General features: G+C 40.4%; 1 protein-coding gene across 4 annotated transcripts in view; it reads right to left on the bottom strand.

Annotated features, from left to right (window-relative positions):
• The window catches only part of LOC127449219 (arf-GAP with GTPase, ANK repeat and PH domain-containing protein 1), a 251,379-nt gene that overhangs the window by 40,368 nt on the left and 186,367 nt on the right, over positions 1-24,644 (bottom strand). For all 4 annotated transcript variants that reach the window (XM_051712502.1, XM_051712503.1, XM_051712500.1 and 1 more), the window contains 2 exons: positions 22,059-22,220; positions 10,680-10,841 (listed from right to left, as the gene is read on the bottom strand). In XM_051712502.1, the coding sequence (XP_051568462.1) occupies positions 10,680-10,841; positions 22,059-22,220 (324 nt within the window). The remainder of the gene's footprint in view (positions 1-10,679; positions 10,842-22,058; positions 22,221-24,644) is intronic.

The following is a 24,644-nucleotide window of genomic DNA, read 5'->3' as shown; positions in this document are numbered from 1 at the left end:
CATAAATATATTTTGCTTTGTGCCTGCAATGTCTCCAACAAGTACACGTGAACATTTTCCATCAGCTACTCACATTGTTACACACTGCTTTTCTATTCTTGCGGTGTGATGTTCAGGCATTGAGTGGCTACAAGAAAATTTGTGAACTTTGACACGGGCAACCTTTACTGGCAAATACCACAGACACAATCAACTCCGAGAGCAAGGGTGCAGCATGCGCAGAAATAAGGCGGGCCCGGGTAGAGGGTGTTACCTCTACTCGTCCCAGACGGCAGTGCTTCGGGGTACAGGGGAAGAGCTGAATGGTTGGAAACACAAATTAACTGAGCGAAATGTCAAAGCACACAGTATTGCTTTGTAACACAGGTCATTAATTCCCATATTATCCCCTCCCCTTTCAAGCATCCAGCATTAATAACCTGGCAAATATTACAGGAGTAAAAACACGTTGCATCAGTTAAGAGAGGCATAATAATCCACCATCTGAGCGGAGAACTGCACAGACAAAAGAGTCCATATTATCAGGCCTAAATGAAAATAAAACATGATCAATACCTGAAAAACTAATTTCATAAAATGTATTTCATAAAACATTAAAATGGCTGATTTTTAATACTAAAAGTGTTGCAGTATGCAAAATATTGGCATGTCATTTCTGCACCACTAAACAAAAACCATGGGCGGCGCTGAGCATGGGCTTGCAGGTGCCTCAGCCACCCCCAAGAAAGTCCATAGCACCCCTGTAGCATCTCCAACAAAGTTTTACTAGCATATTAATGAAGTTTTTCAGACATCATGTCCTGTGTAGGCTACCGTATTTCTGTCGGCTGTTTAGAATTAAATTCAATCTGTAAATCACTTTGACAGCTCACGCACTGAAACATTTAGATCCTGTGTACACCTGGTATTAAGATGCGTTTCGGGTTATTGATGACATGTGGTCAGCGCAAAATACAGGTGTAAACGGGGTCTAAAACGTTATGTGATTGGATCACAAAAACCACGTACAAATGTGGTCAAAAACGCACGTGACCGCATCACATTTGAGGTGTAAATGCTAATCCGTACTGTATGCGTCCCAGCAGCAGTGCAGCACCACCCATCACCTGTCAATCCACCACTAAATTAAAACAAGAGTTTAAACTTAGCCGGTTACGAGTGGCTTTAAAAGGAAAAAAAAATGTCCGATCTGAAAATGAAAGAAAGCGGATACATACACCAGCATGAGAACTTCACAGATCTTCTTCAGTGTGTCTGATTTCATAATGCACGGACACTTATGAGAAGCACGAACATCTGCAGCTCAGGTTAATATAGGTAAAATAACAGACAATTCTGCTGGAAATGTTGCGTTTGTGCTTACATTATATTTCAGCTGCATCTAGGAGAAATTGCGGGCCGTTTTTTCGTGCTTTCTTTGTCTTTTCTGACTGTGTTGCGCTTTAACGTCATGCAGTAACACACTGAAATAGTGATTGATGTATCTCGTCACGAAACAGAGTCCCTCCCCTCCAAATCCGATCACAAGTGGTCACAGGAGATGCATTTAAGAGGCCAGGTGTAAACAGCAATGTGTCTCACCTGCCCACATGTGATCGGATCACCCAAGACACATCGTAATACCAGGTGTAAACAGGGTTTTACTTTGCAGCTGTAAAAGGTAAACATTTTCCAAACAAAAGAGTATCAGAACATTAACAGTGCATGGAAGCAAAACTTAAACCAGCCCGTCTGGCACCAACAACCATCCATGTGATTATCTAATCAACCAATCGTGTGGCAGCAGTGCTGTGTGTAAAATCATGCAGATACGGGTCAGGAGCTTCAGTTAATGTTCACATCAACCATCAGAATGGGGAAAAATGTGATCTCAGTGATTTGGAGCGTGGCATGATTGTTGGTGCCAGATGGGCTGGTTTGAGTATTTCTGGGATTTTCACACACAACAGTCTCTAGAATTTACTCAGAATGCTGCCAAAAACAAAAAACATCCAGTGAGCGACAGTTCTGTGGACGGAAACGCTTGTTGATGAGAGAGGTCAACAGAGAATGACCAGACTGGTTTGAACTGACAAAGTCTACGGTAACTCAGATAACCACACTTGTGCTGAGAAGAATATCATCTCAGAATGCTATTCTGACATGTGGGTTGGTGCTGTTTTGGTGACACAAGGGGGACCTACACAATATTAGGCAGGTGGTTTAATGTTGTGGCTGATCTGTGTAAATACCATGGTGTAGATTACACCCTGCCTACACCAGGTGTGTCCGTTGACGTGCCCCAACGAAGGCTGTCTGCACTGGATGTGTCGAAGCGAACATTCTAAACCATTTATTTGTCTAGTTAGCAGGAGTAACACCAGTGCGTGCAGCCCAAAATGGAACGGGACATCCGTTTACTGTCACAAAAGTTCTTAAGAATATGTAAAAATGCTGCACCCAAAGTCACCAGAATTTAACGCTTTAGTTCTGTTTTTGCAAAAAGAATTCTCCTGGGGGAGCATGCCCCTGGATCCCTCTAGGTAATAATAGTACAATATTTTCTTTACGTAGGACCTCTTCCTGTGGGAGTGGACTGGACAGGTAATGGTGTAGCGATTTCTAATCACTGCGTGCGAACAGATATTAAAAACACGTGTCTGTGCCGAGCATAATTTGTGCATATTTAGTGATCGTTGCTCAGCTCCCCCTTTCAATGATCTGGCATCCCCACAGCACCGGCAACAAAAATTCTTTGCCACCGCCCCTGACAAAAACACATAAATAAATACTTTTAAAACAGGTTTCCTTAACATCAATGGCATTGGTTGGACAAACAAAATCCTGCCCCAACCTAATGATTGCCACACGCAGTCTGTGACTCGCAAAAACTTGTATGTGGTACTTCAAGCTTGAATTGCTCTGTTGGAAGGAAACTTCCTTAGTAGGGAATTAACCCATAGTTCGGGGGCATGATTACTTGCGCTAATTTTTTTTCCAAGCATAATGATTAAACGCATGAATAAACTTTTTTAATCGACAGCCTTAATATTAACATTGAAATAATTGCACACTTCAGCTTTAAATCTTTGTTGCAGTAATACACAGCTATTTTATTTTCAGTTCAATGTATAACCACAGATCTAGTCTCATCTCTTCGAATAACTGTTCACTTTCCCAGCTGTGTTGCCAACTGACCTGAAGCCACTTTAGCTCAATGCAGTCTCACTCTTTTCCCCTCAGGCCAAAGGGGACATTTGTTACACAACAGTAGTCAAACACAAACCCACTGAGCTTCAACCATATGCATTGGTATCAGAAAAAGGGGGTGGGGGTAAACTACAGGTAAGCTGTGCATTAAAGCTAATGTGCCCGAAATCTAGCCATTTTCCACACAATAGAATCTGTAAGGGCCAGTGTTAATGAGATTTATTTTCTCTCATTGTCTACATGCCATGCTTGATCCAACATACAAACCATTCTTTGCCTTTTAATAACATCAATTTCATGAATGCCCGCTGTTAACATCGCTCTCTCTCATTTTAGGCACTTAAAAGGCACTTCAAAATGGCTTTTGTTGATCACAGAGAGCTACTTTAAGCAAAATGCCACAGAATAGAAAGTGAACGGTCCTTTTTTCCAATCCATTAGGAAGCCATAAGACCATCTTCTCTTTGTTCTTGTGAGTAACAGCGCAGAACTGTTCACCTGCAGAATGCTTAATTAAATGTTGCGGCCGCGTGCCAGTCTGATTCCAGCTGAGGACACCTGTGAGGCCTCGCCATCCTCTGGAATGTCTTTCTATTTCTGGCAGTTTTAAAAAGTCTCCTTTTGCCCAATCCGGTTTCAAAGGCTCTCGTATTCTCCTGCTTTTATCAAAGATAGTAATTACTTAACAAGAGCCACCTATGGCTCTACAGCTCAGCGATAATTGATAAACTGTGCAGTAAGTTTGCCATTTGAGTGGTGGACTTTCAGTGGCTCACCATGGGGAGTATCAGAATCAGAATCAGAATTAGCTTTATTGCCAAGTGTGCTTACACATACAAGGAATTTGTCTTGGTGACAGGAGCTTCCAGTGTACAACAATACAAATACAGCACCAAGACATAGATAATAATACAAAATACAAAATAAAACTAATTATACACATACGTACAGACACACACATACATATATACACACATACACATGGGTAGTGCAAATCTAATACAATCTGTTATGTACAGTGCAAATGTTTTTTGTTTTTTTTTCCCAGAGGAATGATATGGCAGAAGAGGTTGGATGTGTTGGATAAATATAAGAATGACTAAACTGTGTATTGCACATAGTTATTGCTCAATGGGGCAGTTTAACTGTTCATGAGATGGATAGTCTGAGGGAAAAACAGTTCTGGTGCTCAGAGCTCTGAAGCGTCGGCCAGAAGGCAACAGTTCAAAAAGGTAGTGGGCAGGGTGAGTGGGGTCCAGAGTGATTTTTCCAGCCTTTTTCCTCACTCTGGAAGTGTATAGTTCTTGAAGGGGGGGCAGGGGGCAACCAATAATCCTCTCATCAGTCCGAATTGTCCTTTGTAGTCTTTTGATGTCTGATTTCGTAGCTGAACCAAACCAGATAGTTACTGAAGTGCAGAGGACAGACTCAATGACTGCTGAGTAGAACTGTATCAGCAGCACCTGTGGCAGGTTGAACTTCCTCAGCTGGTGAAGGAAGTACAACCTCTGCTGGGCCTTTTTCACAGTGGAGTCAATGTGGGTCTCCCACTTCAGGTCCTGTGAGATGGTAGTGCCCAGGAACCTGAATGACTCCACTGCTGCCACAGTGCTGTTTAGAATGGTGAGGGGGGACAGTGTTGAGGTGTTCCTCCTAAAGTCCACAATCATCTCCACTGTTTTGAGCGTGTTCAGCTCCAGGTTGTTTTGACTGCACCAGGCAGCCAGCTGTTCAACCTCCCTTCTGTATGCAGACTCATCGTCATCTCGGAAGAGGCCGATGACAGTGGTGTCATCTGCAAACTTCAGGAGATTGACAGAGGGGTCCTTGGCGATGCAGTCACTGGTGTAGAGGGAGAAGAGTAGTGGGGAGAGAACACATCCCTGGGGTGCACCAGTGCTGATTGTTCAGGTGCTGGAAGTGAATTTCCCCTGTCTCACAAGCTGCTGCCTATCCATCAGAAAGCTGGTAATCCACTGACAGATAGACGTGGGAACAGAGAGTTGGTGTAATTTATTCTGGAGTAAAGCTGGGATGATGGTGTTGAAAGACGAACTGAAGTCCACAAAAAGGATCCTTGCATATGTCCCTGGTCTGTCCAGATGTTGCAGGATATGATGCAATCCCATGTTGACTGCATCATCCACAGACCTGTTTGCTCGATAAACAAATTGAAGGGGATCTAGAAAGGGTCCAGTGATGTCCTTCAGGTGGGCCAACACCAGTCTCTCAAATGATTTCATGACCACAGACGTCAGGGCGACAGGTCTGTAGTCATTAAGTCCTGTGATTTTTGGTTTCTTTGGGATGGGGATGATAGTGGAACGTTTGAAGCAGCAGGGAACTTCACACTGCTCCAGTGATCTATTGAAGATCTGTGTGAAGATGGGGGCCAGCTGGTTAGCACAGGATCTAAGACATGCAGGTGAAACGCCATCTGGGCCCTGTGCTTTCCTTATCCTTTGTGAGGAGTATGTGAGGAGTGTAAAAATGCATGGCATGTTGAGATCGATTGATCTCCACGTGGGTGTGTAAGGGGATGAATGAGCAACGTGTGTGAGAAGACTTTGTCTAAGAGAGTGTAAAGCAGCAGGTGAGCGAAAATTAGAGACAGAACCCATGCATTACTGTCAGCTGACAATCGACACTATGATGAGACTGTTTGTGTTCAGGGACACACTTCGAAAACAGTTACAATCCACAGAATTGTAAACTATAAAAGAAAGTGCGGACTATCTTGATTTCATGTGAACATGTTTACATGGGTCCTCCAAAGAGTCACATGACTAAAGCCATTTCATTCCAAAGGGCTCCTCTGAAAGATGCTGTTTGGGTCAAATCTTCACATAAGGAAGCAAGTAAAACCTAGCAAATCATAATACTACCATAAAACTACTATATTCAGCACATTTTATGTTTAAAGGGTCTATTATTAATTTCTTAAGATGAAAGGTAAATCATGCTCACAGGAGAAGTAAACAGGTGAACCAGGTGACCAGTTGGAAAACAGATCTCTCTCAATCGTTTTTAAATAGAAATTAATTGCATGAATTGCAGATTTTGAGGTATTGTTACAAAAAATGTAACGAAGTAAAACATTTTGTTGACGATTTCCTATTTCCCCACAATTACCTGTTAGTAAAAATATAAAATTATGTTTCTTTTTTTTGGGGGGGGGGGGATTTTTCCCCTTTTTCTCCCAATTTGGAATGCCCAATTCCCAATGCGCTGTAAGTCCTCGTGGTCGCATAGTGATTCGCCTCAGTCTGGGTGGCGGAGGACGAATCCCAGTTGCCTCTGCATCTTATCATGTGGCTTGTTGAGCGCGTTGCCACGGAGACATAGCGCGTGTGGAGGCTTCACGCCATCCACCGCGGCAACCACACTCAATTCACCATGCGCCCCACCGAGAACAAACCACATTATAGCGACCACGAGGAGGTTACCCCATGTGACTCTACCCTCCCTAGCAACCGGGCCAATTTGGTTGCTTAGGAGACCTGGCTGGAGTCACTCAGCACACCCTGGGATTCGAACTAGCGAACTCCAGGGGTGGTAGCCAGCGTATTTTACTACTGAGCTACCCAGGCCCCCTAAATTATGTTTCTTCATTGTTAGCAATTTTCAATTGAGTTTTATTAAGTGCCACTGGTTACAACAATGACCACAAATAAAACAAAAACTTTCACTAAACCAAATTAGAAAGGGGAAATAGTTTGTTTCATTGGGCTATCAAAGGAGCGAAATACATAATACCCATTTAGCAGGAGAAAATCTGGGATTAAATGGGTTAAGATGGGTTAATTAAATGGGTTTTTTGCATTGTGATATTATAATTAACCCCCCCCCACCCCAACTCTCATTACCATAATACATTTGTACTGTTATGATTTTTTACCAAGTTAAATAATTGTAAAATATTTGTAATGAGAAACTTGTATTTTTTTGCATTACGGTAATGAGAAATCAGGAGAAAATATGCTTAACTGTTAATGCAAAAAAATTTGCTGTCCTAAAAACAGGCTTAATTTACTTTATTTTTGCTTTTGAGGTGAAATACAACCCTTTAAAGACATGTTCTTTACAGGTTTTGAGAGATTCCCTGAAGCATGTGTATTAGCTAACGGCCTGTGCAGGCGGCACCTTGCCTTTAGAGAGAAAGCGAGTGTGTGCAACATAAAACACTCTGTGAGCATTACCTGGCCGTGACTGTGTGTGTGTGTGTGTATAAAACACTAAGAGTGCAGTACCTGGCTGGTGGAGCTCATGAATAACAGAGGAGCTGACAGCCTTATCCCTCAGCAGGCCCGCGGCGTGACAGCACTCCCCGGCCCCACGCACAAGTGCTTAATGGCTAAATTGGGAGACTGTTACTAATCGCTTATTGAATAATGAAAGTGACACAGCTGATAAAAGATTTCAATACTGTAGATTATTTATAATATTTCACTTAAGTGCCTGCCTGATGAATGGGGGCAGAAGAGGAGGCCCGGGCAGCTTCTGACAACGTTCAACCTTTTCAAAAAACGTGAATCAGGGCAAGACAAAGTGGCTCTCCAGGGTTAGGGACAAGGAAATGGGGGGAGGAGGACGGGGAAATATGGGGCGAGTGAGGTACATTAATACAACCCCATTTCTCACAGAAGACCCCAAGACATCTCTTGCCTCAAATATCACACAAAAATCCAAAATCCAAAAAAAGAAAAGAAATGGTGACCCATACTAGAGGAAGAAACATCAAATATTAACATGCAGTTCAGAGTTTTATTATCAAAGGCTAAATAACACTTTAGAATAATGTTCTTCCGTATATATGCAATCTAAGGGCCATCAGGTCCTATAGCTCCTTATTTCCCATGATTCCAAATTTTAAAATGACCACATGGTGGCACCATAGAGAAAATTAAGTTGAACGGATCTCCTCTAAAATCACTAAAATGCTTATGTCATGGCGGAGACAGTGCATTAGAACACAAATATATCTGTGGCATGCAAAAAGATGCCATTCCTAGAGTCTTATGCTGAATAAATGTCCTTCTGATACACAGTGGATACAACACATAGATGTGTCCTCATGCACACACACTCTTCCCTCACTGACAATATATTGGCTCCCTTTGGGAGAGGATCAATAAAGGTGATTGGGAACAATTTAAACAAGCACTGATCCTCTGCTCTCAGGAGGCTGCGGCCACACACACAAGCCCAGTCTAATTAATCACACACTCTCTGAGCTGACACACACTCATCCATCATTCCTACATGCTCACAGTCTCACACACACATAAACACACACAGAGGATTTTTGTTGAGCAGGGGTGACACTGGGTGTGTGCCACACACAATACCCAAATACAAAATAAAAAATATCTTTCTGTGTGTCAGAATCGCGGTTGCATTGACGAGTGAAGTCGGTGCGTGTGTGAGTGACAGACGGCGTTTAACCGGCTTGTCTGTGTGAGTGTGTAATAATCACTCGGCAGATTTCTTTTGCTCCACACTGACGGCAGGAAACACATTACACATCTGCTGCTCTGAAACATCTGTTCCAACTGTGGTGCGTGCTTGCACTTATGTGTGCGAGACAAGTGCATGGCTTGTACACTGTGCATGCTGGTATATGTGAGAGGGGTTGTTTGAATAAAATGAAATGTATTTAATGTTTCTACATAAGACTTGAAGGCCTATTCTCAGTCCATATTTTTAATTTCGGTCACTATATAATTCCCATATAGTCCTTTCATTTGTGTTATTTCTAGGGATGCACCGATCTGATACTCGGATCGCTATCTGTTCCGATACTGATGTTTTTAACCGGATTGGTTATCGGCCCCACGGGCCCGATCTAAATCAGTCGTTACTGTGAAGCTTGAAAAATGCGGGTCTTGATGCTGTGATACCACCTGCCTGATGGTAGCAGTGAGAACAGCCCATGGCTCGGGTGGCTGGAGTCTCTGATGATCCTCCGAGCTTTTTTCACACACTGGTATATATGTCCTGGAGGGAGGGAAGCTCACCTCCGATGATGTGTCTGGCAGTTCGCACCACCCTTTGCAGTGCTTTGGGGTTGTGGGCGGTGCTATTGCCGTACCAGGCGGAGATGCAGCCAGTCAGGATGCTCTCTACAGTGCAGGTGTAGAACCGTGTGAGGATGTGGCGGTTCATTCCAAACTTCCTCAGCTGTCTCAGGATGAAGAGGCGCTGATGAGCCTTCTTCACAACGACTTCAGTGTGGATGGACCATGTGAGTTCCTCAGTGATGTGGACACCCAGGAACATGAAGCTGCTGACTCTCTCCACCAGTGCGCCATTGATGGTGATGGGACTGTGTTCTTCTCCTTGTCTTTTCTCCTGAAGCGCCATCTTGAACTTGACTGGTGTCAGGAGCACAACCTCTCCCTCAACATCAGTAAGACCAAGGAGCTTGTAGTGGACTATAGGAGATGCACGTGTGCTGCAGTTTTTAGCTCTTGGAGCAGCATGCAATATGTCAGCATTACACACGAACAACACCTGAGATGTAGATGCTTGATAGTTTGGTTCGGTAACAACATGCATTGAGAACAACACCAGAGGAGCATTTCACCAGATTTTGAATAAGAAGTGTATTTAACTACTGTAAACTAGGCTACATACACACACTGAAAAGGACTTTGAGTGTTCCGCCAAAATAAAAGCCCATGGGCACAAATGTATATTTATTACTATTTTATGAAAGTTACTATAAAAGTGAATAAATAATAATATTCATAATAATTAATACTATTATTATTTGTTTACAAATTATGACAATATTTAAGTTGACAGGGTTCCAAAAAGTAATTGTGTGAATGAGAAGTAGACTTTTAACCTATTACAACTTAAAAAAAGGATTCAGTGCTCTTATTTACTCTTAAGTTAAAAAATAAATAAATAAATTGTGCAAAGAAATCTGGCTTCTTTTCTACTGAAGACTAAGACTGGAATTACTGTTAACTTTGCTGCTACATTATCCAGTAGACTAGTTAACAATTGCGTTTTCCTTAATCGGCTGTACATTTATATGGAAATAATGTGTAGTTAGGAGTTTGAGTTTCTAATATATTAAAGAGTACCCCCAATTAGTTTCACACAGTGAGGTAAAGATATTCTAATCTGATTATGCCAAAAAACAACAACACTGGTATCTGATCGGAATCCACCAATACTAAGAGTTCAGGTATAGGAATCGGAATTAAGAGAAAAAGTGGTATCGCTGCATCCCAAGTTATCACACAGTTTTACTATTATTTTAAAATACTGAGAATAAGTAGGCATGTCCCAACTTTGAGCAGCGCAAAAGATGTTGGCGAATGTCAAAGACATTTAAGGAGTAGAGAATGAATGTGGCTGAGTGTGCAGACCCGGGGAAGATCATGACAGATCTGACCCAGTGAACGGTTTGTGTGTGAGGAAGGAAGAGCCGCAGACAGATGGAGGGGGGGTCGGGTGGGGATGGAGACAGGAAGTACCTTCTGTGGTGCCTGAGAAGCCATCCACCTTGAAGTTGCTAGTACTCTTCTTCCTCCGGTGTTTCTTGCGGTTGGCGTGTGGCGATGGAGGCGGGTCAATTTTTGGACTGGTGGTGCTGGATATACTAGGACTGGAGCACATGGAATCTCCAAGGCTAGTATCTGGACAGAGAGAGAGAGATAAAAACATTCAGTCCACATTTAGAATATTTCAAGAGGTGTAGGAATGGGAATCTTAAAGGGACAGTTCACCCAAAAATGAAATTCTCTCATTATTTACTCACCCTCATGATATCCCAGGTGTGTTTGACTTTCTTTCTTCAGCAGAACACATTTGAAGAAAAATAGGAGAATATCTCAGCTCAGAAGGTCCTTAAAATGCAAGTGAATGGAGATTTCTCTTTTGAAGCTCCAAAAATCACAGACAGTCAGCATAAACATCATCCGTACGACTCCAGCGGTTAAATTAATGTCTTCTGAAGTGTCACGATTGCTTTTGGTGCAAAAAAGATCAATATTTAAGTACTTTTGTAACTCTAAATCATGCTTCCGGTCAGGAGCGGTATGTATGTGCATGTGACGTAATCACGTTGGCATATTCACACGAGAACTGACACACTTGAGACAGCGCTGTTTACAAGTGAGAAGGAGGAACGCTGTACAGAAGCTTGGTTAGTTTTGGTTTAGATCTGTATTTATCTGTTTCTTTACTCACAATGTTGCGTTTGTGTGTTTATCCTGGATGTCTCAACCGAGAGGAGAACGTGAGATTACGTCTGTAACATGCCAACATGAATACGTCACATGAGAGACCGCGTGATCTGCACTCACTCGTGAAGCGTACGGGAAGCGTTGGATTATAGTAAAAACTACTTAAATATTGATCTTTTTCACACCAAAAGTGATCGTGTCCCTTTAGAAGACATGAATTTAATCGCTGGAGTCGTACGGATGATGTTTATGCTGACTGTCTGTGATTTTTGGAGCTTCAAAAGAGAAATCTCCATTCACTTGCATTATAAGGACCTGCTGAGCTGAGATATTCTCCTGTTTTTCTTCAAATGTGTTCTGCAGAAGAAAGAAAGTCAAACACATCTGAGATATCATGAGGGTGAGTCAATAATGAGAGAATTTTCATTTTTGGGTGAACTATCCCTTTAAGGAATTTAACTATTCTGGTTCTGATTCTGGTTCCTTAATGATTCCATTAACTCTTTTGTTTAGTATTTTTTTAGGAAGAAAATATTTGGAAATAAGCTATGACCAGTGCCATTTGTGTAACTGCGTGTTACTTTTGTTGCATTGAAACTGTTTCGATGACTGGATTCACAATATATTATGATCTCTTGTACCATTTTGCTGAATTACTAAAAAAAAAAAAAAACTGGTGACATTTAATTTATTAATTGTTTATAAAATACTTAAAACAAAACACATCAGGTGTATCTTTAACTACACTGATTTCGTTGAAGTTTTACAAACCTAAAATACTCAATGTTAACAGCTCTTGGTTCATTGCGAGTTGGACCGATGAGTGATTTCCAAGTACTTTTGGATCACGAAATTAAGCATTGGTGCTGGACTCACAGTAAGTTCCATTATTAAAAACAAAAAACAATTAAGCAAGGTCTGAATAAGAACTGGTTCTCGTTTCCCAATTGAGGTGTGTCTGCTCTGGATACTCCGGCTATCAGCTTCACTTTTCATAAGCCGCACTGACATCTGTGACTAGCGGCAGAATAAAATAACATTCAGCTCACATCAATATCAGCATAGTGAAAGCGCCGATGTGGGGAGGGGCCAGGGGGATGTTCAGGCTTGCACTGAGCACGCTCCCAGCGCCGTGCATCAGCAGACAGCCCCAAGGACGGCCGTAACTTATTTTACAATCGTTTAGTCTCAACTCAAGTGGAAAACGTGACAACTTATCTCTGCTGACAAGATGCCATCCCAAAGTGAACAATTATCCACCCTGTTCTAGCAGCTCCTTTGTCCAACACACACCTCAACGTCACATACACTTTTTTTTCTCTCCCTCACTTTCTCTCCTTGTCTCCTCCAGTTCAACGCCATCTCTCTTCAAGCTGCTTGAGCTAAAAAAGTCATTTTTCAGTCTGGTAAAATTCTAGCAGACACTTGCTGCCAGACAGCTACTGATTTTGTTTTAGGCAATATCCAGCTGCCTCAGTGGAGGAGAGGAGAAGAAGAAAAAAGAGGAGAGGAGGAATCATCCACCAAGGCAAATGCTGTCTTTTGTTCGGAGAACCTGGGCACAAAGTAAGTCGTGCTTGGCTTTGCAAAACAGAGGTGGACTGATATATCGGTTTTACTGATTAATTGGTGCAGATAGTTGCTTTCTGGAACTATCGGGTATCGGCAAACATCTATGCCGATAGTTTTTTTTTAATTCCTATGTGGCCATCGCTGGAGGATTCTACATTTAGAACAACCTGGTTGAAATAAAAACCATCAATGACTGACAATATTCATCCACATTTTAATCCTCACTTCAATGCAAATTTAGTTATTTTGTGTTCTAAATAGAAGCTCATAGAAATCATTAAAAATCTGTAATTTGTAACGAAGCCAAGTCGCCGTCATTTCAAAATAAGAGCCCTGAAATAAGCGTGTGTATTTCGGGCTTGTTCATTGTCCTGTGTTATGCTTTGGCTGGTTATTGTTGGGATTTTGTTAGCACAATAAACCGCCTATGAGATTCTACTAATTTTGGAGTGTTGTAGCCTTTATGTCTGTGCCCGTCATATTAAGGAGAAAAGTTTTTTTTATCATCCTATTAATCGATTTTAAAGCTATGGGCCGATTCATCGGTTATCAGCCTTTTCCACCATCTAAAGGCCCTTGCATACTTCCTACAAAATCGAACAGCGAACATATAGTACAAAATTTGGAGGTTCTTAACAGTTTGCCGGCGCAAACTTTTAGGAAAACTTCTGACCGGCTGCTAAACACCTTCTTACTGCCATTGGTCCACATCATCGGTAGGTGTGATCTGCAGCTCCAGCTACTTTGAAGCAGCTAATTCCGTTCAGTCAGTTCAAATTAACACACCACCGTGCAGTTATTAGCAAGCTGGTGCAAATTTAACTACATCTGTACGAGTGTTCACACAGACACATTTTCCAAGACCATGTCATGTGATTGTTTTGGGATTAATTAGTCTACAAAAGCAATCAAATCTACTCAAATACTCTTAAGTGCCCATTCACTCTTGTTTTATTTGCTGAATTACTCATGCGCCTTCTGCAGCTAAAGATATTCTCACATTTGCCCAAAGTAAGATATGCCGATCATCATTCTTTTGTCTGTTTTCCACCTAGTAACACTCTTTTATATACCCATTTTTGCAGTAGTATAAACGTCATCATAAATGACAATAGCAGAGTGTAATCGCAGCATATTAGACACGTATTGGGTGTTTTTTACACTCGCATCAGATCCATCAATACCTTCTTCGCCTGTGGAATTTCTCCGTGCAAAAGTAAATATGGCAGAGCCTTTAGAATAGAAACAGGAAAAAGTAAAAGCAGAAATTACTGTGCAATAATCCGCACAATTTATGGTATAATTCTTGTCCATAGCTCAAACAATGTGGAACTAGTGATGCGGAGCAGTTAATACTTGGGGTTAGGGGTCTTAAAATATCCCCAGAAATCCCTTAAAAGTATAAGCAGACGTGATAGAGCATGCACATACAGCATACAAGCACTTCAAGGCTTCAACATGTGTCAATCACGCAAAGCAGCCTTAAAAGAAAGAGAAGAGGGAGAAAATGAGAGAAACAGAGACAAAGAGAGCAAGAGAACGTTTTGGGTAGTCAAAGGGTAAGGATACGACAAGGGACAGACATCCCTAGGAACAAAAATGGATGTGTAACTCAACAAGTTGGGTGACATGACATTAGGGCGGCCGGCTCTTTCTCTTAGGGCTAGTCGACCAAAAGCACGCACACCCCTCCTCCATCCACAGAGCGCCCAGAGCACCAAAACACAACAGTCATAATCAAAGAGACACACTCATTAATCCTGTTGCTGTTTGTCTGTAATGATTAAACAAGGGGGTATCAGGAATAGCCACAGAGGGAGGAACAGAGGGGATTCGTGTGTGTGTGTGTGTGTGTGTGTGTGTGTGAGACTGTCTGCTTTGGGCAATAGATGCTCCAGGTAAAGATACAGGGATGTCACTCCCATTCCCATGCCCTCTGGACAGTGTGAAGTGGGACAACAAAAGACAGAGAGAGGCTGATCACTGGAGGGGATCTCATCTCCTTTAAACGGACTTGGCTTTGTTTCCTCTGGAATAAAAGAGCTCATTACTGAGGCTGTGTTTCTCAAAAGGCAGCCATGTCCAGTCAGAGCACGCCTGTCCTGATGTAATCTAAAATTGGAATTTAAATTGTCATGAAATTTCATCATTAATTGTCATTCAAATGAACGGTAACACTTTACAATAAGGATCCAATTGTTAACATTAGTTAATGCATTAGGTATCACAAACTAAAAATTAACATTTATTAATCTGTAGTAATGATAGTTACTAAAAATACAATTGTTCATTGTTAGTTCATAGTGCATTAACTAATATTAGCAAATACAATTTTGATTTTAAAACTGCATTAGTATATGTTGAAATTAACATTAACCAAGATGAATAAATGCTGTAAAAGTATTGTTAATGGTTATTTCATGTTAACTAATGTTAATAAATGGAAACATGTGTGGAAATTAAACCAAATTAATAATCAATTAATGAATTGTAGTTACTGTTAATCTGATAGACTCCAAATACTGTGTATACATACACCTTTTAATTATATATATATATATATATATATATATATATATATATATATATATATATATATAAACAATTAATTAAATTATACTTAAGAAAAGCAAGTATTGGTGTATTCATCTTAATTTTCAGTCCACTGTATTTTAATACATTTAGTATGAAGTTTTAATATTCCTTTATTGACTTTAACAATAATGTGTATAGAAATCACACCTACGACTCTCTCCATTTTTGACTAACTTCTGAATTTATGTCAAATAACAACAATGTGCATACATTGCATAACATCTTTTTAACCCTTGTGTGACCTTCGGAACATTTTTGTCTTTTTCATTTTAGTTTTTTTGATCATTTTGGCTGTGTTAATGCCAACGGCATACGTTCTGACAGAGGTGTGTATATTTGGGGGAATTTTGATATTTCAAGCTCAGTTCCTATAATACATCTATAATACACTGTGTGCACAAAATAGTTACACTCAGGACCTTCAGGACAAAAATGTCCCCATTGAAACCCATTAAAACTTCAATATTTGATCCCAGTGCCATTAAAGCATAAAATCATGAATTCTATGATATTATGTTTTCATTCTGGAGCCCTGGCTTCAAAATTTACATTTTTAATATTTTCCACCAGATGGCGTCATTTTTCTCATGTTTATCCTATGGAGCAAATACAAGCTTTTCCCCTATTCTCTGTTTGCTGTATTATAGAGCACTGCAGGACAATTGAATAAATGATGCAGCTAAAATTGTGTGGGTGTGTTGGTATGGATGTCAGAGTGTGTTTTGTATTTGTGTATTGAGAAATGTGTGTGTGTGTGTAAAAAAACAACAGTGGCATTATGTAAACAAACTGGCATTTAAAGGGTTAAAATCCTGAAAATTAATGAATATTTGGTAGTTATGATCAGGACTGATGTTGGTTAAAAAATCTAAGTCAGTGAAATTGTAAAATAATATTAATATATAATATTATTATGGCAGTTTTTTGATGCGACATTTTTGTCCTCTAAGGTACTGAGTGTGAGTTGTATTTTGTTTGTTTGTTTTTTAAATCTGACACTGCACAAAAAATAATAATGCATCAAAATCAATGTTGTTGCTAATCACTGACATATACCAGACTGTGATAATCCAAAAACAACATATAATATTATTATGGCAGTGGACATTTTTGTCCTCTAAGGACCTCTGAGTAACTTTTTTTTATTGACGTACAAGGGTTAAACACACTATCACAGCGTTTGCGGTGAACAGAAGGGCGCAAAAATGATTGTTTTCAAACATTTTTTTTTTTTTTTCTGGAAAAGTCCCCTCATCTACCAACAAACAGATAATCCCACCCCATATGTACGCTATTCATTGGACCAGTGTTCAAGTTGCTTAAAGAGAGTAAAGTTATGATATAGCACCACAGAGCCACATATTAACACTGACAAAATAACACACTTCACTTTTATATCAATTTAATTACTACCGACAATTTAAACATCAGTTCATCATGAACATCACTATTATAAAATGAGTAAACAATAATAGCTTTAAAATATAAAGAAATAATAGATACCTGGCTTTGTTAACAATCTGTCAGCAAGAGCCTAAACTAAAGGTCAGAGGTTAGTCAATGAAGTCTCCCTGTCTCAGCGCAGCTACTTGAGACATTTGCACGTGGAACTTCCGTTAATTACTACGCTACCAGTTGTCTCTCTCCATTCCTCTCTTTCTCTGTCCACTCAGAAGAGAGACAGGATCTCATTCCTGCCAGCTCCTAGGGCAAGAGGTGACAAGCAATCAGCGTCCGACACTCCCGTCATCTAGCCATCAGATCTGATCCAGTCAGGACATGGACAGACACATCATTAGACCGGCTGAAAGGTTATTTATAAGAAACTCCTGGAGGGGGGAAACGCACACAGGCACTCACAGCACGACAGCCCTCCGGATCACCGCAGTGTCCGATCAGCCCTCCCGCATATCACTGAAACCGAAGCAGAGGCCACGAACTATGCCACTGTTGTTTAAGTGTTGAAGTCACTGATATACAATACACGATGATACACACATGGTGTTTCGTTTGCTATTTGTTATGTTTAAGAGTGGCTATTTATCAAGGCATGCTAGTCACGCCCATCAAGCGATGAATGGGCAGACTGTGGATAGATGCTTTTTTTGGCATCTTTATTACATACAGTACCAGTTAAGAGGAGACAGGAAAGTACTGGGAAAAGAGAGAAAGAATGGGACAGAGACATGCTGCAGTCTGCCCGTGTGAGCGCTAAGGCTCTAATATGTAAAACACATGTGGGCAACCACTGTTTCATGGCTCCGACACGTTTTCTTCTTAAAGGACGGCAAGGCAATTAGACTCATTCATATAGAGAAAAGCTGATCTGATTGTTTAGGGGTTGGGTTATAGTTTCTCTGACCAATCAGATAGCACTTTCCCAATGAATATTACAGAATCGTCCAATCAGTTATCGCAGTTTAGTCATGAATATAAATAACCCTTCCTCTGCCATCCGACGCTTTGGAAACTTGCCAGCGGGTGTGGAGGCCAATGGCTCTGCCCTAAAAGAGCAAACTGGCTCAAATGTACTTTGATAGAGATGACACAAATGCTACTGTGACCTCCAATATATGCAAAGTGGCCTTTAAAAATGACAGAAATACTAATGCAATGCATAAATGTGTTTTTCTACATAATCAGCACAACTTTGTGTGTTTAGATATCTGACATGGTTGCAATTCGTTTCTTCAAGAACTTGATTCGGCGACAGTCAGAAAGTTAGAGTACGATGAGATGATGGAACGCATCCCAATCCCGCATGCTAGATCCCGTTCCCGCCACCCAATTATCTGTACAAGGGGCTGCAAGAGGAGGGGAAACCGCCTGCAGCTACAGGTAGTCCAGGCTAAGCTAATATAAATATGTTCAGACACTCATGTTAACATTTAGCTATGATAAAGCTGGACGTATGCCTACCTACTGTTGTGCATAAAAAAATAAATTAAAAAAACATTAAAAAAAGGATAATATAATGGTCGATATTTATTTCTTCCGATCCGTTCACATACACAACAACGCTCAGACAGTCGCTCATAATTTCCCCCTTAGGTGTCAAACTATGGATGCACGTTTCTATGGCAACCTATAGGACCCCAGGCACAGCAACATGTCGCTTCACAGCTATTTTTGAAATGACATATAACAAGCTTAAACCCATTACACTGTAGCGAACATAGATCTTGTATAGTGTAAAACTAAATGGGTAGGTGAGTGGAATTTCTGCCCCACCCGTGGGGGGTGGCGTGGAGCGCTAGTCGAATTTGACTCCACTAATGGGCTCAACTAGTCGACTATTAAAAATCAGTAGTCGTGCAGCCCCTAAAATGTACATGCAAATGTACTGAATGTAATGCAAGATTTACAAAGAGGCTGTTATTGAAGGATGACCACAAATGATCAGATCCGACAACAAACCTGCATCTCATATGTGAACGCTGTTTCTCATTTCACATGTTAAGAGGGTGTAAACACAGAAGCCACGGCAGCAAACAATATACGTTTAATTATAAGGGTCAGAGAAAGGCTGGAAAATGGTCATGAAAGACTCTTTTTGGCACAGCAAAACATGACTAATAATACAAGCGGACATCAGGGAAAAAGATTAAATAAAACATTATCTGACGCGAGCCCTTTGAAAATGACTAGTGGCACTAGACATTCTGTGGTTGCTGAAATTTGAGGTGAGGTTATTCTTTAGAGGTCTTTAATATGAATTTTAAAGCTGGTGTATTTAATGCATAGGCCTACATTGTTCTCGATTGTTCTGTTTTCCAAAGTCACGTGTGGTGTTTGTGGCCCAGCTGTGAGTATGTCTTGCCCTGCTGCGGGGGGCCCGTTTAAGATTTTCACAGCTTTAATAGTTATCGGGGGTAAACATGGGGGCAAATACAAGCTGAGGTCAAATGACAGCCCTATAACTAGTCACACCATATCACTGTAGCACATCAGCATGCAAATACACAGCTGTCAGTCTAACAGTGATGTGTGTGTGTGTGTGTGTGTGTGTGTGTGTGTAGATGTGCAAACACAGAGGTTCTTCTCCCACTGCAGCAGGAGGATATGTGGGATTTTATAAAAATAATAATGTATGAAATTCTCTATGACAACAGAAAGGTGACAGTCTGATGAACATTGTCTTCAAAACATTTCTCTTCTGCTATCATCTTGTCATCGACAGATGAGCCTTTGGTAATGTGGTACTCTTGAGTGGCCATTACTTTGATAAACAGTTCAAGAAGCATTAGGGCTTGACACATGGATCAATGAAAGGTGGGGTGTGTGTGTGGTTTACAACTGTAGGATAACAAATCACTATTTTCAGGCGGTGTCTGACTAATGTCTAGTGGACACTACACGACTCAAGCTCATCTACTTTGATGTTTGGAGTCGGCAACGAGAAGTTTTGGATCTCAAGACAAACGGTTTTAATGTCTGCGCACTTCCTGCGACATGCAAAAACTAGTCCTAGATGCTACGATAGTTTTCAAAACAGCCTGAAATCGAGACGTCTTGTTGTCAGGTGTGCGCACTGTCCCAACGAGTGAGAGACCATTATGAGCCAAAACCAATGAAACATAGAGAGAGCGCAAGAGAAGGGCAAGGTATTAGGAAACAGAAGACAAAAAAATAATTAGAAAATAAGGGGGCCTGGGTAGCTCAGCGAGTATTGACGCTGACTATCACCCCTGGAGTGGCGAGTTTGAATCCAGGGCGTGCTGTGACTCCAGTCAGGTCTCCTAAGCAACCAAATTGGCCCGGTTGCTAGGGAGGGTAGAGTCACATGGGGTAACCTCCTCGTGGTCGCTATAATGTGTGATTCTCGCTCTCAATGGGGCGCGTGGTCAGATGTGTGTGGATGCCGCGGAGAATAGTGTGAAGCCTCCACACGCGCTACGTCTCTGAGGTAACGCCCTCAACAAGCCACGTGATAAGATGCGCGGATTGATGGTCTCAGACGTGGAGGCAACTGAGATTCATCCTCCGCCACCCGGATTGAGGCGAGTCACTACGCCACCACGAGGACTTAAGAGCGCATTGGGAATTGGGCATTCCAAATTGGGGAGAAAATAAAAAATAAATAAATAAAAAAACAAAACATCACCTACATCTCCCTACTTGCATTTTTTTATTATTTTCAGCTGTTTTTTTAAATTATTTTTTCCTTTGCAAATGGTGCCAATAAGCTCAAAAACAGGCGTGATCCATTTTTTTGCGTGTTTTTTGACGTTATCAAAAATAAACTGAGCGAGTTTGTGAATGAATTTCATTATCTTTATTTAAAGATGCATTTTGGGTGATTCATTTGAAACAGGACAACGCTAAAGACAGCTATAACGGCCGTTTATTTGCCGGTAACGTGCAGATTTAAAGGGAAATAAGCGTACGCTCTGAAAATGTAAAAAAGCGAATGCATGAACGTGCTCAATGGGGACGCAGATATGAGCAGCATGCACAATAGAAGCTCAGTTACAGGTACTGCACTAAAATAACTCTAATTCTGCTGTAAATGTCATGTTTGCGAATAATTAAGAGAAAATGTGTGCCGGTTTTTAGCGCTTTCTCGTCTTTTTCTTTTTGCTGCTTTATTATCATTCTGTAATACACAGATGTAATGATTGATGTATGTCCTCATGAAATCAGAGACTCTCTCCTCGAAATCCGAGCACAAGTGGCCAAAAGAGACGACCAGGTATAACGATGATGTGTCTCGCTTGTACACTTATCGGATCACTCAAAATGCATCTGTACACATAGCCTCAGTTGGGGAAGAATGGTCGTGTGGCACAGTTTCCCGGACAATTTGGAAAAAATCCGGTCATCGAATTTCGGTTTATTTTGCACCGAGATGGACTATGCATTATAATGCACAAAATGACACAATCAAGTCAAAATGAACGATAAACATTTGTTAATTATAGCTGCTTTTCCATTAAAAACATTTTTTTATTTATTTATTTTTTTTTTTTTTTAACGGCCGTCATGGAAGCATCTAATTTAAATAAAAAAACGTTCAACTGTATATTTTTATATTTTCATTTACAAAGAAATATTAAAATAAAAAATCGTTAGGTTAAATCATATAATTTCACACCTTGGCTCTTTAGATTTATGACTATTTTCCTCAGATTTCGGAAAAACAAGACTGCAAGTCGTGTAGTGTACGCTTGGCAAAACACTTCACTTGACTGCTCTGCTATAAAGAGAAACGGCGACATGCACTCACATTTACTTAGCTATCCAAATGGTGACATACTTTATCATTATTATTAAATGTAGACCAACCCTAACTCACACCCCAAACCTGCAACATCATTTAAAAATACACTATTTGCTTTTTTATGAAATGCTTTTCAATTGAGGATGTCCCCAAATGTCCCCCGAAGCTAGGTTTTGACAGATTTAGCTCACTTTTGGGGCTCACTTCTGTACCAAGACTATAGCTAAGTACTGTATGCACACATACACAGAGAATGTGAAGTTGATGTGAACGACTCTTACCTGTACTGATACCCGAGTTGGCGATGACCGTGGCGTCACTCCATTGGTCAGCGCTGGACACAGAGTATGAGCGCTGGTGCATCCCGTCCGGCCGACTGTTAAACGATACCAGACTGATGCCACTCGCCATCTGAGATACAGAAGAACTACTGCTCACGGATCCTGCAAGAAGGAGGCATTAAAATAAATGCACCTGTGGGAAGTTGACATGCTGTGTTTTCACTGTCCCATCATAAAAAAGATATGCTAGATAAAAAGATAAAAAAAATAGAAGTGGGTCGTTGACAAATAAGATTGTACGATACGATAAAAATAAAAAATCCAAGTGTCAGGTTCATGGAAATGTTTCATGAAATGTTTGTGTCCATGTTGGTTTCATACAGTTTTGAAAAACATTTATAGCATTTTCTACAAAAGAAATATTTAATGACTACAAAAATGACTTTGATTTGGTGGACAAAAGTTTTTCAAATGTGAATAATATTTGAAAACAAAAATGTCACTGCTTATATTGTAAGGTAATAATAATAAAAGATTATTTCAAACTACTTGTGCCAACATTTCTTTTTTCAAGAATTTTAGCTTTTAATGAGACTATAATTTCGACTATAATCGCCTCCAAATGATTACACCACTTCGACATTTTTTACTTTAACCCCAATAAAAAAAATATCACAATTCCACTGAACTCAGAGATTAAAAACATGCTCATTATAGTAAAGGCAAATTCAAGTAATTGTTTTATTTTTGAATGACTTAATAGATCCGGACAAAACAATTAGCGTCACTTCATTGACCCAAGTACATCTGGAATATGTTGTTGTATCAATTATTAGCTTCTCCATATGTCTCAATCATGCAATTTTGAGCAGAATATAGAAATATAAACATACCTAGTATGTCCCCAGTGTTCAATGTGAATAAGAATCTTGTCAAATTAATAATTACAATAATTACATATATATATATATATATATATATATATATATATATATATAAACTTGATCATGAAGGTTGTACTGTTTTACATATAAAGACAGATGGGAGCAGGGGGATTTTTATATCCTAAAAAAAAAAAAAAACTATTACAACCGTAACTAAAAATGTCACATGCACCAAACTTGTCTGATTTGCTCTAGTCAACAAGCATAAATACATCAGAATCATCGAAGGTTAATTATCATCACCATGAGTCATCATTAAACAGCGGGACAGTTTTGTCTGACTCACGAAGGTAATTAAAGTGGACATCATAGACATTCATATCTAATCGCACTAATAAGATTACAAAACTGAGCCCAAAAGAACGCAGAAAGTATGTGATATGACATATGCATACAGATTCAAAAACAATCCACCATAAGGCTGCTGGACTTACGACAATAGCAATCCTAATCCGACAATTTAACCGTTTGTTCAAAAGCGGCAAACAAAATGTAAACAATAATTTGCCACAGCTATAGTCGCTGAACACAAAATGCTTGATGCGGCAATAAATACGCAGCGTATATATTTCTCCCTCTGGTTTTAATGTTGTTGCATAAATGTGTACCCACAGGCCTCCACCGGCCCGTTGCAAACTCGACTGAATGAAATGTCACGACTCAATTTAATCTCCATTGTAGAGGATAAATCAGACGGCAGCACCTTTGGGTAAATGGCAAACACTGATCACACTCCAGGAGAGGCCTAATAAACTATTTTAACATCGGCGGCCATCTGGAGGAAAATAAAGAGTCAATGTATGGGGCAGACAGGGGTCCACACAGTGCAAAAACAGCAGTGCTTTAATGGATCTTGTGAGTAAATGAAGCTCTCACAAAAAGAGATGTTAGCGGTGAAGTTCAACCCAAAATGAAATTCTGTCATGATCAAGAGGTGTGTATGATCATGCTGGTGATCCAGCCCTACAGTCAAATACTTGACTTACAAAAGCTTTCACTGCCTTACCAAAGAGTGAATTATCTCTTTTTCTCCTCTATCACTCCCTCCCTCCTTCCCTCTCTCGCTCTCATTAGTGCTCATTTCGGACTTGGCTGACTGGAGAACGAGCGCTGATTGCATTAATATTCATGACGATAATTAGTACATGTATTATGGGCCACTGAATATTCATGCTATTAGTTTGGTCGTCCTGGTGCTGTGAGTGTACGTGAGCATGAAAAGGGTGTTTAACACTCCTTGGGGGGGCTTAAGGATTGTTGATCTCATGAGTATGTGTAATAATATCTAAACAATGCTGTAATTGTTTAAATCTGTATCTAATGAATACTGCACTATTCTGCTGCCCATTCTATTGATAATACAATGATTTTCTGAACATAACACAACTTTTATTATTATTATCCCCTTTTCTCCCCATTTTGGAATGCTCAATTCCCATTACTTAGTAGGTCCTCATGGTGGCGCGGTTACTCACCTCAATCCGGGTGGTGGAGGACAAGTCTCAGTTGCCTCCACTTCTGAGACCATCAATCTGTGCATCTTATCACGTGACTCATGACACCGCGGAGACTCACAGCATGTGGAGCCTCATGCTACTCTCCACGATCCACACACAAATTACCACGCGCCCCATTGAGAGCG

Source organism: Myxocyprinus asiaticus, chromosome 12, assembly GCF_019703515.2.
Source record: "Myxocyprinus asiaticus isolate MX2 ecotype Aquarium Trade chromosome 12, UBuf_Myxa_2, whole genome shotgun sequence".
NCBI classification, from domain to species: domain Eukaryota; kingdom Metazoa; phylum Chordata; class Actinopteri; order Cypriniformes; family Catostomidae; genus Myxocyprinus; species Myxocyprinus asiaticus.
Note: the sequence above shows the minus strand (reverse complement) of the source record. Positions and strands in the feature narration are given on the sequence as shown.